Raw genomic sequence first — 13,544 nt, 5'->3', positions numbered from 1 at the left:
AGTCAAGGTGGAACCTTGGACTGATTCGAGGAACCTGTGCTGCAGCCCAAGGGTCTCTGCATCTCCTCGCCAGCCACCCTGTCCCACATTTGACCGAAAGTGTCTCTTTTCTCTCCCAGTCCCAGGGAAACCCATCCTGTCTGTGCACCAGACAGAGGAGAATACTCTGCTGGTGAAATGGGAGCCTCCGTTGGATGCTGAAGGCCAGGTGATGGGCTACCGGCTCCAGTTTGGCCGCAAGGATGTCGACCCCCTGGCTACCTTGGAGTTCACAGCCCTGGAGGATAAGTACACTGCTCCCAGCATCCACAAGGGCGCCACGTACGTTTTCAAGCTGGCCGTCAAAAGCCGGGCTGGCTTCGGGGAGGAAGCTGTGCAGGAACTCACCACCCCTGAAGACATCCCCAAGGGTTACCCCCAAATCCTCGAGGCGAGCAACATCACTTCCATGTCGGTCCAGTTTGGCTGGCTCCCCCCCGTGCTGGCCGAGAGGAACGGAGCCATCGTCAAATACACCGTGGCCTACCGGGAAGCCGGTTCTCCCGGCAACCCCCTGGAAAAAGACCTGCCCCCCTCCCCAGAGAACTCGTACACCCTCAACGGCCTCAAACCCAACACCGCCTATGATGTTAAAATCCGTGCTCACACCAGTAAAGGCCCCGGGCCGTACAGCCCGACTGTCCAGTATCGGACGTTCCAGCTGGATCAAGGTAGGACTTACCGGTTTCTCCTCCCTCTCTCTCCTTGTAACCGGGGCTGGTGCCAGGAGGCAGAGAGCTGGAGAGGTCAAGCCAGGCTCAGCCAGGCTCGTGAGTAAATGCAGAGCACTCTGGTTTCACACTCAGTCCCTCAGCTCCTCTCTGCCTTGTGCCAGGTAAGTCCCTTTTACCGCTTTCTTCTAAGTTAAGTCCGGACACCCTTCTTTCACTGGCACCTGAAGTGGGGTGCCAGTCGCTGTACAGGTGGGAAGAGCATTTTCTTCAGCTTTTGCAAACAGCCAAAAGAAAACAAGAAAAATCAGAAAGCCTCAAATGTGACCTGGGATGGGTTTCCTCACCTGAGCATGCTCAGAAAGCCAGCACCTCGTTCCTGCAGCAGCCACCCAGACCCGTAGTGTGCACTGAGCACGGGCAGGGTGAGGGCAAGGCTAAGCACCCTCCCTCACCCTTCCCCAGGGTTAGACATGGGGACAGGGAGCACCAAGATGGACCTTGACAAAATTCAAGCAAAGTGTGGAGGAGGGAGCAAGCCCTTCCATTCCTGCAGCAGCAGCCAGATCCAAACTGGCAGACCCTTTTGCCAGTGTCTGATGTTGTCTTCCTTCTCTTTCTTACTATTCCTTCCCTCTGCTGCCTTTTCTTCTCCTCTCTCCCCTTCCTCCTCGCTTTTCTCTCAGCAGTTTTGCCCAAGAACTTCAAGGTGAAGATGGTGACAAAGACATCTGTCCTTCTGAGCTGGGAGTTTCCTGAGAATTACAACTCTCCCACCCCATACAAGGCAAGTGGAAGGGAGAAGTCAGAGCTGTGTTCTTTCTCAGTTTCCTGGGAGTCTTGTCTGTTGGTTTGAATGATAGATTATAAGAGCCAGAAATTCTGAAGCCAGGTCTCAGCTATGGGCAGATAATGGTTAATCATTAGATCAAGGAGGTGTGCGCCTTGAAATCAGGCCTCCTGGCTTGCACTCCTGCCTCTGTTACCAAATCACTACCTCCTTAGGCAAGTTACCACCATTTTCCCATCTCCAGATCTTCTCAGAGAAGTTCTAAGGCCTTGTCCTGTGTGAGAAAGAAACTCACCTAGCTCCTATTCCTCTGTTTGCACCAGCTCTGGCAGAGCTGGGTGGAGCACGGCCCAGCCAAGTGCCTTATGTTCCCTGCAAACCAAAGCAAAGAGGAGGAGGGAGCCTGGTTGATTAAGCAGTATCTGTCTTGCTCATGGTACATCTCTGCTGCCTCTTCACCTCCCACAGATCCAGTATAATGGGCTGAATGTTGATGTGGACGGCCGCACCACCAAGAAACTCATCACCAACCTGAAGCCCCGGACGTTCTACAATTTCGTTCTCATGAACCGGGGCAATAGCATGGGCGGCCTGCAGCAGAACGTGGCTGCCTGGACTGCTGCTGACATGTTATCCAGGAAGCCAGAGGTGACCCACAAGCCTGATGCTGATGGCAACGTGGTGGTGATTCTCCCAGATGTGAAGAGCTCCGTGCCTGTCCAGTAGGTTTCTGATAAAGTACAGACTTGGTCTGCTCACTTCATGGTGCAGGGTGCCAGAGTTCGTAGCACAAACCAGCAAGGATAGTGGCAGAGAGTCTGTTCCCTGCATTTTCGGCCTTGCTGGATTCTGTCTTTTGATGCCACTTCCCAGGGTTAACGGGTTGCCACAGGAATCCAAAGGGAGGCATTTTACATGGGACTGTCACTGAGTCCAAAAGCAGCAACAACAACTGTGCAAAATTACAAATAAGGGGCTTGCTGGCTTGGTCAGTGGGGCTGTGTGGGCAAACCTAGCCTCCCACCATCAGTGTGTGCACTCTCTCCTTCTGTGGCTGATGGAAGGAGATTCAGTCCTCCCATTTCTTCTGATTATTCCCAACTTTTAGAGCTTACTACATTGTGGTGGTGCCTCTAAGGAAGTCCCGCGGAGGACAGTTCCTGAACCCCTTGGGCAGCCCTGAGGAGATGGACCTGGAGGAGGTGAGTGTGGGTGAGACTGAAACCAGGCGTAGGGAGAGAGCAAACAGCTGTAATGGATGTGTTGGTGATGTGAGATCCTGGGAAGGGTGGGTTTGGGGCATGCAATCCATGTTCTGAACAGCTAACGTGAGGTCAGTTTGAGTGGTGCGGTTTGGCTGTCCCTCCTTTGTGTTCCCTGAAGGTGCTGAAGGCGTCAGGGCTCTCACACCATTCCTTTGCTTCCTCCAGCTCGTTCAGGACATTGCCAGGCTCCGACGCCGCAGCCTGCGTCACTCTCGTCAGCTGGACTTCCCCAAGCCCTACATCGCTGCCCGTTTTCGCTCCCTCCCTTCCCACTTCATCCTGGGGGACATGAAGCACTACGACAACTTTGAGAACAGAGCCCTGGAACCAGGGCAGAAATACGTGATCTTCATCCTGGCAGTGCTCCAGGAACCCGAGGCAGTAAGTGCCGCCTGCTTTCCCTCACCCTCCTCAGATGCTCGCGACCCTGCTGTCCCCCTTATCGACCAGAGACAGCAGCTGCAGGGGCATCTCTCTTGTGAGCTGCCAGCAGGTCTTGTGCCCTCCTGGCATCCTCCGTGACTCTCTTCCACCAGATGCCAGGGCTTGAGGGTTTTTTTTTCTCTGCAGAGGCCTTCCAGTCCAGCTGCAGAGCTTTTGCGTGCGGCTATCAGAGCTGTTTGTGCTTGTGTCTGCATACAGCAAATGTGCTCCTCTGTGCAGACAACAACACAAGCATCTTGTGCACCGCTTCTGCGTTTTGCCCGTCTGCTTAGGCAGGACTTGCTACATTTGTGGCTCCAGCCTTGAGATCAGACTGGGGGATCCCGATCTGTTAGCTCAGGAGTACACTCGAGTGTGGAGATCCCTGGGTCAAACCCCTTTACAGAGAGCAATTTCTTGTAAAGGCTGTCCCTGTCCCTGTATTCCTTCGGGCAGTGACCCCAGACATCCTGCTTTGAGAGCAGCCTGTCACATGTACCGGTTATTAAAAAGTTCCCCACCAAGCAGAAAGGGGAGAGGTGCTTTTTCATGGAAAAGCAGATGTGCTCTCTGCTCATTTTACCACTTCAGTACAGCTGATTTCAGTGATGTTGTACCTGGCTTTATGAAAACAACTATTTTAATACTTACCTGCCCTTCCTCGTGAACAATAGGAAGCAGTCTAATTCTTTGTTGTTTTTAAATCCCCCTGTGGAATAGGGGGATTTCAATAGCAGGGAGCTATTTGAAATTAAGGGTTTTCAGAGTGTTTTTTTTGTTTTTTTTTTTCCAAATAAATATTTAGTTGTGTATTTGATATTAAAGGATTAGGCTGACACGCCTGTGAATGGGTTTCTCAATCGGATTACTGCAGCTTGCGGTAATTTCTTCTTTAGAACAAGGTACTGCACGCTCACTCAGGACAGTCTGGAATCACTGCAGCTCCCTCCTGTGTAGCAGAATTTCAGTCTTACTGAGAGCTGGTAGAGTTTCAAATACCCCAAGCTAAAGCTCATGTTCTTTTCCTGTCCCAGACTTTACACTTGTACCAGGGCTTAACAGTTCTCCTTGGTGCACTTCATTTTCAGCAGTCTCTGTAAAATGGGGATGCATCATTCCTAGGAATGACAGAAAATTGTAGCATTCATGAGAACGAGTGAGCAATGCTTGTTAGTTAGGACTCTGGTGGGTTTGAATGTGATTTTCTCAAGAGCACAGCTCATTGCAGAGAGCAGAGGTGACATTACAGTTTAGTTTTTAATGTTTAATTGTAAGGGATTTTGTAAGTCACCAGACCAGACTGTTTCTAAGCACTATTTTTTGGTTCAATCCCTTCCCTCTTTCCCTGTAATCCCATCTGACTGATAAAATCCAGATGGTGGCATGAGAACTTGACAGAAGTGTTTGTGGGATTGTGGAAATGGAGAGGTCTTTGGGATGTGCTGGAACAGAGGCACAATCAACTTTTTTAAAATCCCCTTCCTGGCTATAAGAGTAGGTGAGCCACAGGCATGAGCCAGCCTAAAACTTCATGTGAATATTGTCTTTTAATGGTCTGTCTTGCCTGAAGTGTTGGAGGAGGAAAATACCTGTCACAGGGACACTCACAGACATGTTTTTTCTGTAGGCTGAAGAGGTTATTTTCTCTGTTATCACATAGGCTGTGCGTCAGAGAGCCCACACCCTCTACAGCAATTTCTCTTCCATAATGTTTAGCCATTCTTTTCGGCCCCCATTCCCTCTCTGAAAGCTGTTCCACAATCATCCCTGTCTTCCAGACTTTTGCTGCCAGTCCTTTCTCCGACCCCATCCAGCTGGACAACCCCGATCCGCAGCCAATCATCGATGGAGAGGAAGGGCTCATCTGGGTCATCGGGCCCGTCCTGGCCGTGGTGTTCATCATCTGTATCGTCATTGCCATTCTGCTCTACAAAAAGTAAGAGATGCTTCTTGCCCAGAGCTGTGACCATACTCAATGTCTCCAGGAATAACACCTAAAGGGATTTTTCTCCTCGGTCCTGAAGTTGTCAGCTGGGGGTCAAATCCTCCCACCAGCACCAGAGAGGAGTCCGGAGGCAGAAATGCTGAAATTGAAGGTTCTGGCTGAAACAGAAAAGATTAGTAGTGGGTTGCCAGGACCTGCTGCTTCAGCGTCTACCCCACAGCACTCTCAGTAAAGCTGAGCTTGCCTGAGTGTTGTGGCATACGTGCAATGAGTTTGTCGGGTCACTTGCCTGTCTCCCCCAAAAGACAGGGTCAGAGCTGCAGCCCTGGGCTCCCCTTTGGGTGCTGTGTGTGCTCAGCGGGGGCGATGCAGAGAAGCACCTTTGTGCTGGGGATTGGCAGAGACCTCCTGTGTTGTCAGGCTGCTTTTCAGCTGTAACTGAGAGATGAGCAGCAGCTGGGGGTGTAGTGTGACTCTGCAGGAGAGAAGAGTGAGCAGCCCCTGGAAACGTCTCCTTTTTCCTTGGATTTCTGAGCAGCTCGTGGTGCGTGCTTGGGGACAGGGCACACACAGGTCACGCTGTGCAGCAAAAGAGGACAGGAAGGGAAGCAGATACTGAGTAAAATGGATCAAGAAAAGGGGCAGGATGGCAGCTCTGGCCAGTGCAAGGGTGTCCTTGGCTGGGACACCTACCCAGTATGGAATTCAGTTAACCCCACATCATCTTTCATCTGCACAGGTGTGTTTGCTTATGCACCCCAGCATGTTTGAAGTTGCTGGACACACACAAGTGCTCAGGGGAGCAGGGACTCAGGTGTTCCTTGTTGGTGCTCATTAGCACTGATCTAACAGGGGAATCATTACTAGTCCTACCTTCCAACTGCATTACCAGGGTTAGAGCTGAGCAAATGTTTCTCCTCTCTCCTGCGATTCCTTTCTAATCTGAACATTTGTCTTGTCTTCTCTCCACTTACTGCTTTCCTGGACAGCAAGCCAGACAGGTAAGAGCTCCAGATTTGCCATTTACTAAGGTTCTTTCTTTAATGGGCTGGCTCTGTGTTCGACAGTATTTATCATCTCTGGTGATGGGGCTGTGTCTGTACGGTTTCTACTGTTAGATCTGTCCTAAAGGACACCCTGTGTTAGAGTAGCACAGGGCCATATTTGAACTGGGACAGAAAAAGCAAAGAAATCCCAGCTTCCTCCTGCTTGTCCATTCCTAAATATAATGGCCCTCTCTCGAGCTGAGCAGCAGTGACAGTAAGCGGCTCATAAAACGTTGAGTTAATGGAGCAGAGAAACACCCATTTGTGTTGCAGTCAGAGGTGAAAGCGGGTTTTCTCCATGTCTGACTGCTCCATGCAGGCTGTCCCTGAGCCGCTGGCACGCTGGAAACAGAATCTCACCAGCTGAGCTGTCCTCGCCCCATTGCAAAAGCCATTCCTGCCCCATCAGCCGGGGACTTCTAACAGAGTTCGCTTCTAACTGCAGAGTGAGACTTATTTCGAACCATTTACAAGGCCGGGAGAGCTTTCACTGAAAGTAACTGATGGGTTGAGCCAATGAACTATTAACGGCAGTTTCAGAACTGCGGCAAAAATAAACTGCTCCCAAACTGCAGAGTGGTGTAATTCCAAAACGCTGCCCCATGCAGTGCTGGCAGGGCTCACGCTACTTCTTCTGGCTATTAATGACATTAAGAGGCAGCTAACAATGTGCTGAATAACCTCCTCTCTGCCTAAGCAATTACCATTATTGCTGCAGGCATATTTCAGGAGGCATCTGCACAACCCAAGCAGGAGAGGTGAGGAGCACTACAGCCATCTTGCTGGAAGGGCCAGGACAATATTTGCAAGCTTTGGGGTGTGGGTACACATTCTCTGCCCACTGGAGAAGTTCTGCTTCCAGCAGCTTGTCACTATTCCCTTGCCAGAGGTTATCACCTCCTCAGATCAGCACTGGGCTTTGCTTCCAAATTCTCTTCAAGGAGAATGAGCCAGGTCAGCAAAGACTTTTAAAGTGCCTCAGCTAACCTAGCCCATTTTGAGGGAAATATATTATGAAGCACTCACATGTGCAGCTCAGCTGGCACGTTGGAGCAGGCTTCAGCTTCTGGCAAGGAGGTGAGAGAGATCACAGCAGGCACAGCTGTGATCGGAGAAGATGTGTCTGTACTGGTTTTGAAACCAGATTTTTAGGGTTCTGTAGATCAGAAAAGATTGAAAACCACTGCTCTGACTTCTCTGTCTGCAGCAAGGCACTGAGAACTCCAAACAAGCCAACAGAGAAATAGCAGTACTTCATGTCCAAGGTCACGACCAGGAGATTCTGTACTTTTCCAAATGATTATGTTGGCTCTAGTTCTTTCAGGCTGCAAGTGGCTTGGCCAGAATTGGAACACTTCTACTTGCAGACCTCTGCAGAGTTCAGGGGAGGCTGTTCAGGGAGGCTGAGGTGTGAGTTCACAGTACCTCAGTTGCTCCTCGTTGCTTATCTGTATGCCTGCTGTGTGAAGGGGAAACTTCCAGACTTGGCTGAAAGCTGCTGGGCACTTGTAAAATCCAATCAAATACTGCACCAACAAAACATTCCAAACCTCACCCCTTTTCTGATGCGTTTTATGTAATTTTCATCCTTGTTCAGGACGTGGCTGTACCTGGCCCTGATTTATGTGGGAGCTATACTCGGGCCTCAGTGTGGCCTGTGTAGCTGAGAAGACTAATTGGTCTGTAAGCTAAGAGGCTTTGTTTTTGTTTTTATTTTGTTTTTTTTTTTAAAGCAAACGGAAAGATTCAGAGCCACGGACAAAATGCCTCCTGAACAACGCTGAGATCACCCCGCACCACCCGAAGGACCCTGTGGAAATGAGGCGCATCAACTTCCAGACTCCAGGTAACCAGCTGCAAACCAGCCTCCCTCCCTGGGAAGGCAGGAGTGGAGCAACTGCCCTTTCCTCAGCCCCTTCCTGCCAGGCTGCTCCCGAGCTGCTGCCTTTGAGACCCAGAACTAACCTGGGATGCAGCCGAGGAACCTCCAGCCTTGTCTGTGCCAAGCACGACTGCTGCAAGAAACCTTTGCTGGGAAACCGCAAGGGCCTTGCAGACTCCACCCAGCAATTGTGGGGCAGGAAGAAGGGCTTTTCTGCAAATCCAGCTAAATTGCTGCGTTCTGGGCTAAGTACACAGCTGCGAGTGCCGCGGCCGTGCCGTGCTTGCCTGACCATCATGGCGCCGTGCCTCGTGCTGGGAGAGCCCTGGGGTGTGAAGGTGAAGCATGGCAGGCTGCCCAGCACACACCGCTTCACCCACACTTGTAACGGGTGCTTTCTGCACACACCCCAAAACGCTCCCCTCAGGCTCCAGGCCTGCCCTGCGGGTTGTGAGGACAGAGAAAGGCAGCTGGGTGCTTCATGCAGACGAGGCAGCATCTCCTTGGGTAGCGTAGCTGCCGAGCTAGCGTGGCACTGCACCTAACTCCTGGCCAGAGAGGCCCGCTGCACCCTCCCTTCTACACACGGGTGTCCCCACGTACCTGCATGCCCAAGCTGCCTGCATGGCACCTCTGCAAGCCACCAGTGACACGGCCCAGCCCGGGCACATCCTCGGACACACAGGTGGTGATGCTGAGCGGTGCCTGCGCACTGGTACGCACCTCTGCTTCCCAATTCCTGGTGCTGGAGGATTTGGAAGGGAATTTGTTGTGCTTTTGGGGGCTGGCTGTTGTTTTCGGTTTGTTTGTTGTTTTTTTTTTTTATTTTTGCTGTTTTGTGCTTGTTAGTAATGTTTCTGCAGCTCCTGTTTCCCCTTCCCATCCCAGTCCTGTCCTTAGCGTTGTCTGACTTTTCTTAGGGTGAGACTGGCGAGTTGGTAGGTGCCCAGAGCGCAGGGATCTTTGGGGCAGCACTGAACTGAGCGTTTCATATCAGAAAGCTAGGAACAACCCATTGGTATGAGTCCAGGCTTAGGAAGATTAAGTCTCAGCTAAGGGATGGAAGCGGGTTTAATCCAGCGTGCAGGGACTGAATGCAGAGCAGCTGAACTGCAGCTGGGTCCCAAAATCAGCTCTTACCCAGAGGTGCTCTTGCAGGAGAGTCCGAAGGTGTTTGAGATCTGCAGCAGGAGGGCAGGCTTCTGTCTCCCTGAGCATGCAAGGGACTGAGCAGGGCACTGCCTGGAAAGCTCGAGAGGATCCTGCTGTCCCAGCTGTTCTGCCCTTTGTGTGAGCAACTTCTTTTGAGGGTCCCCATAGCAGTTCGCAGGTGGCTGGGTTCCCTGATACGTCCTGGGTACAAAGAAGAATTCCCCGTGGGAGTGTTCGGGTTGGCCGCTGGGTCTGAGACCCAGGAGAAGGAGCTGCGCTCTGCCATGTGAACCCGATGCTGGGATAAAAGCAGAGATACAGGATTGTGGCCATCTGGGTTAGCCCGGATGCTCAGAAGCAGCTGGGAGTGCTGCTTTGGGTGTTCCCTGAGTGCTTCTCCCCGTCCTCGCAGGATTGCAGAGCCAGCTCAGGACAAGGCACTCCCTGGCCTCAGTTAATGAGATCAGGAGGTGACTGAGCCTGTCTTGTGTTGCCTGTGCTGTTCTGGTCACGCTTTACCTCTGAATTCTTGACCTAAGAGGCTCGCAGAAGGTAGCTAAGACCTGCAAGCCTGCCGTTCAGACTCCGCTAGGCAAAGGTCTGCAGATCTCAAAAGACTGCCAGTTTTTGTCCCGTGTAGCTTTAAAAAGACGCTGCCAACTTTTCTTTGTAACGTTATCGAGCCAAAGCTGGCTGGTTTACCATGCTCCCGGGTTTGTAAAGCAGGATGAGGTTTGAAGGGATTTGGGAGAGCTGGTCGCCCGCCTTCCGCACGGCTTTGATAGCAGCTGGGTGGAAATGGAAATAGGAAACGGATGGGAATGCAGAGCTGGAGGTGTGTCGGTGATTATGGGGAGGTTGTGGTGCAGTCTGCAGGTGGGAGAAATGCAGAATGTTTGAATTGAGTCTGCAGTGCCTTAGGAATGGCCCCTGGGCTCTTCTCCAGGCAGGTGTCCCGGGGGCAGCACGCAGAGGGTCTCTGTCCCGTCCCCAGCAGCAAAACAAAAGGGGGGGGGACACAGGAACAGGAGAGTGCATGAGCATCTCGAGGGAACAGCACATCTTAGTGATCTTGTCCTTGCCTAATCAGCACAAAGAATAACTTTCTTTTCCTCTTTAGATTTATGTTGATTTTTTTGTTTTGTTTTTCGTTTTTTTATTAGCATGAAATTTTTTAAAAAGTGTATATTTTATTTATTTATTTTTTTACTGTTTTCTGCAGATTCTGGTCTGAGCAGCCCTCTCAGTGACCCTGAGTTTGACTTTGAAAGTTAGTTCCTGTGTGTTTTTGTTCCTGTTGGTTTCATTTTTTCCCCCATAATTATTTTTCCCTCTTCTGTCGCTTTCCTTTCCAATTCCGTTTTGTTCCTGTTTTGTTTTTTTTTCTTTTTTTTCTTTTTTTTCTTTTTTTTTTTTTGCTGAACTCTCTGTATCCCCGCAGTGTTTGCCCATCTCATCCCTTTTCTGTGCCATCTGTTTGTCTGAACTGTGCTTCCAGTTTTACAGTACCAAACAACAGGCCTCTTGCAAGACGGGGATAGGAGCAGGAGCACAAGAGCAGAGCCCCCGGTAGCGGTGTGAGACTCCCTCCTCCTGTGGCTCTTTTGCTTTGTCAGGAGAAAAACGGGGGTTTCAAGGCTTCTTTTTTCTCCCCATTGTTGACGATGTTTCATTTCAGAAGCTTGCCTAAATGTCCCTCGTCCTTATCCACGGGCAGAAAGCAATCTTTTGTGCAGCAGTGTGTGAGCGTTGTGTGCGTGCGTGCCCGTGGTGTTGTGTTCGTTGCTCTGTAACGCGGGGAAGGAGGAAACCGTGGCTGCAGCTGACGACCTCGTCTCTCTGGAGAGAGCCACGCAGGCACCTTTCCATGTCTGCCGAGGACAAGAGCCATTTCCCATCTGTGGCAGGTGTCTGTTCCTTGGCACTGACTTGTTCCAGGCGCACAAAGACCAGAGGCCTCTCCACGGTCCTCCACACCCGTGGGTTTCACGCGGAGTGCCATCCAGCCGCGGTTATTTTGCAAGGATAAATGGGCTCCGGCCCGTGGAACAGCTGTTAGGGTGACGTTTCTGGTGAGTTGGCTGGTGCACAGAGAATCAAGTCTTTTGTGAGAAGATTAGAGAGATTCAAGTGATTGAAATGGTAGATGAGACCGGCTCTGAAAGACTTCATCCCCATTAGAAGCCAAGATCCCAGCTTTGCTGGGTGGTGCTGGTTTGATTTTTTTTGTGTTTTTTTTTTTTTTTTTTTTTTTTTTTTTAATGCTGGGCAGGGAAATGGATACGAGATTTCAGCTGACAAATGTGAAGAACCACGGGTGCTGCTTGTGTTCAGAGATGTGAGGGCTGGGGCAGTTTTCTGAATACTTGAATCCCAGCACTGGTCTCTTCGGTGCTGAATGCTCCTGCCAGTACTGTCCCAGTCCACCTGCCACCTCCGTCACCCCCTTTATGGTAACACAGAGGGGTCTGTGTGTTTTTTAAGCCAGGCTGATCCTTCCGCCCATGGCAGCGCTCCCTCTGCCACCCTGGCTGCTGCGGGAGGTGGCGGGGTGGCAGCCCCACAGGTAGCCAGGAGCTGAGCAGAGGAACCAGTGAGCCATTTCCCTTCGTGGCTAAAAAGAGTTAGGGAATCAAAGCAGACAAAAGAGAAGCTGCTGCAGCTGGCAAAGCAGAGCCGGACATAGCAGCCTCCTGGACCTAATGGGAACCCCGATACGCTTGGCATTTTGACCAGGAAAGTGTTTATCACTGCAGAAGTTTCCGTTTTTTTTTTATTATTATTATTACTATTACAAAGAATCCTAGAAATCAATTCGACAAGGGGATTTTTGTCCTTAGCAGCAGCAAAACAAGGCAAGTTCCCATCAGCCAAGTTCTCAGCCAGCGTCTGCTCGCAGCAGGTGGGAGGCGGGGGCAGGATGTTCCCCAGCACGGAGGCAGAGATGGTTTTCAGAAGCTGGTCCCACTGATGATTTTTCATCAAGTTTTTATGAAGGCAAGTTGTGAAGTGCCTTCCAAGGGGATGTGACTTCTCTTTCCAGACTGGCACAGCAGGCCTTGCCCGTACAGCCTGCATGCTCGAAGGGAAGGACACTCACTGCTCTGCGACTTCAGAGCCAAAGAGCATCTCACCTGATGGTTTTTTTTTTTTCCTTGCTTGTTTTTATGGGGTTTCCTGGTTGATGTTAGCTTTTTTTTTTTTTTTCTTATAACATTCGTGTCCACTGTTTGGGATTTTATCTACACCGTTGTGTTTCTAATCACATACCAGCAAAATAATGGAGGTTTTTGCAGCAGTCAGGTGTGGCAGCTGGGAAGGAGTCAGTGAGGGGGCGACCCGCAGAGAGCTGGAGACTTCTTGAGGTGCCAGAAGTTGTTCTGAGTAGGGCTGGGCTCTGCTGTAGTGGTACAGCTCAAGGTACGTTTGCTGCCCTTACGTTCAGAAGCAGAAGGATGGGAACTGGGCAAACTGTTCCTAATATTAACGTGCTTTGACCTCTGGTATCCCAGTACTGTCCTCCCTTCCCAGTGAGGGCAGAGAAATGACCGGTTCCTCCACAAGCCCCCAGCCTGCACCCAGTGCCAGGTACGGGGTGGATGGCTGCCACCTTCCAGTGGGAACCCAAGGAAAAATCCTTCTCTAGGTGGAACAGGCTGCAGGACAGCAAGAGTGGGAACTTCTCCTTCGTGAGCTGGGAGAGTTTCTGCCCTGATCACCAGCAGAACAGAGCGCAGCCAGTGCAGCCTCCAGAACACCTCAGGGTTCTTTTTGTGGGCTTTTTTTGGTCTATTTCCCCCCAGCCCTTCTATTTTCAGCCACGCTTCCTTGTGCTGAAAATAGACACCTAGTTAGCTTAGAACAAAACGTTGGAGTGGTGCCTCAGGTCCCCGCTCTGGCAGACTCATCCCGTCCCCAGGCCTGGGGGAGGCAGCGTCTCTCGAGGACTCACTGTAAAACTGAGGACGTCATGCTTGCTTTGCCATCTCTGTGCTGATATTTCAGAGTATCTGACCATGCTGCTGCCACCGCCGCTGCTTTGTCACACACCAACACCCACGGGGCTCGAAATTCTCCCTGGCTTCCATCTCTTCTCCACCCCGAATCCTTCTCATTGGGGGCACTGCCCAGGGCTTTTTGGCATGCTGCTCTCCTTGCCTGGCCGCTGCCATCCGTAGCGGCATCGGCTGGCAGACAGCATGGGAAGCCTCTGGAAAAACACGATCCAATGCAGATGAGCAAAGCATGGAGAGCTTTTCCACCTTGATTGGTAGCGTAGCTACTGCAGGGGGTAGGACGGGAAGGATCCCTGCTCTTTGCAGAGCTCCAGC

The 13,544-nt window shown here is 51.2% G+C and overlaps 1 protein-coding gene across 1 annotated transcript in view; it reads left to right on the top strand.

Annotated features, from left to right (window-relative positions):
* PTPRS (protein tyrosine phosphatase receptor type S) overlaps positions 1-13,544 on the top strand; it is a 130,152-nt gene that overhangs the window by 100,082 nt on the left and 16,526 nt on the right. The window contains exons 15-21 of the mRNA XM_084302573.1: positions 120-710; positions 1,400-1,497; positions 1,969-2,222; positions 2,609-2,702; positions 2,931-3,146; positions 4,967-5,124; positions 7,913-8,025. Coding sequence (XP_084158699.1) covers positions 120-710; positions 1,400-1,497; positions 1,969-2,222; positions 2,609-2,702; positions 2,931-3,146; positions 4,967-5,124; positions 7,913-8,025 — 1,524 coding nt within the window. The remainder of the gene's footprint in view (positions 1-119; positions 711-1,399; positions 1,498-1,968; positions 2,223-2,608; positions 2,703-2,930; positions 3,147-4,966; positions 5,125-7,912; positions 8,026-13,544) is intronic.

This window comes from Netta rufina (genome assembly GCF_964035555.1).
Source record: "Netta rufina genome assembly, chromosome: 28".
NCBI lineage: Eukaryota > Metazoa > Chordata > Aves > Anseriformes > Anatidae > Netta > Netta rufina.
The sequence above is the reverse complement of the archived record's forward strand: the minus strand, read 5'-3'. Positions and strand labels throughout refer to the sequence as shown.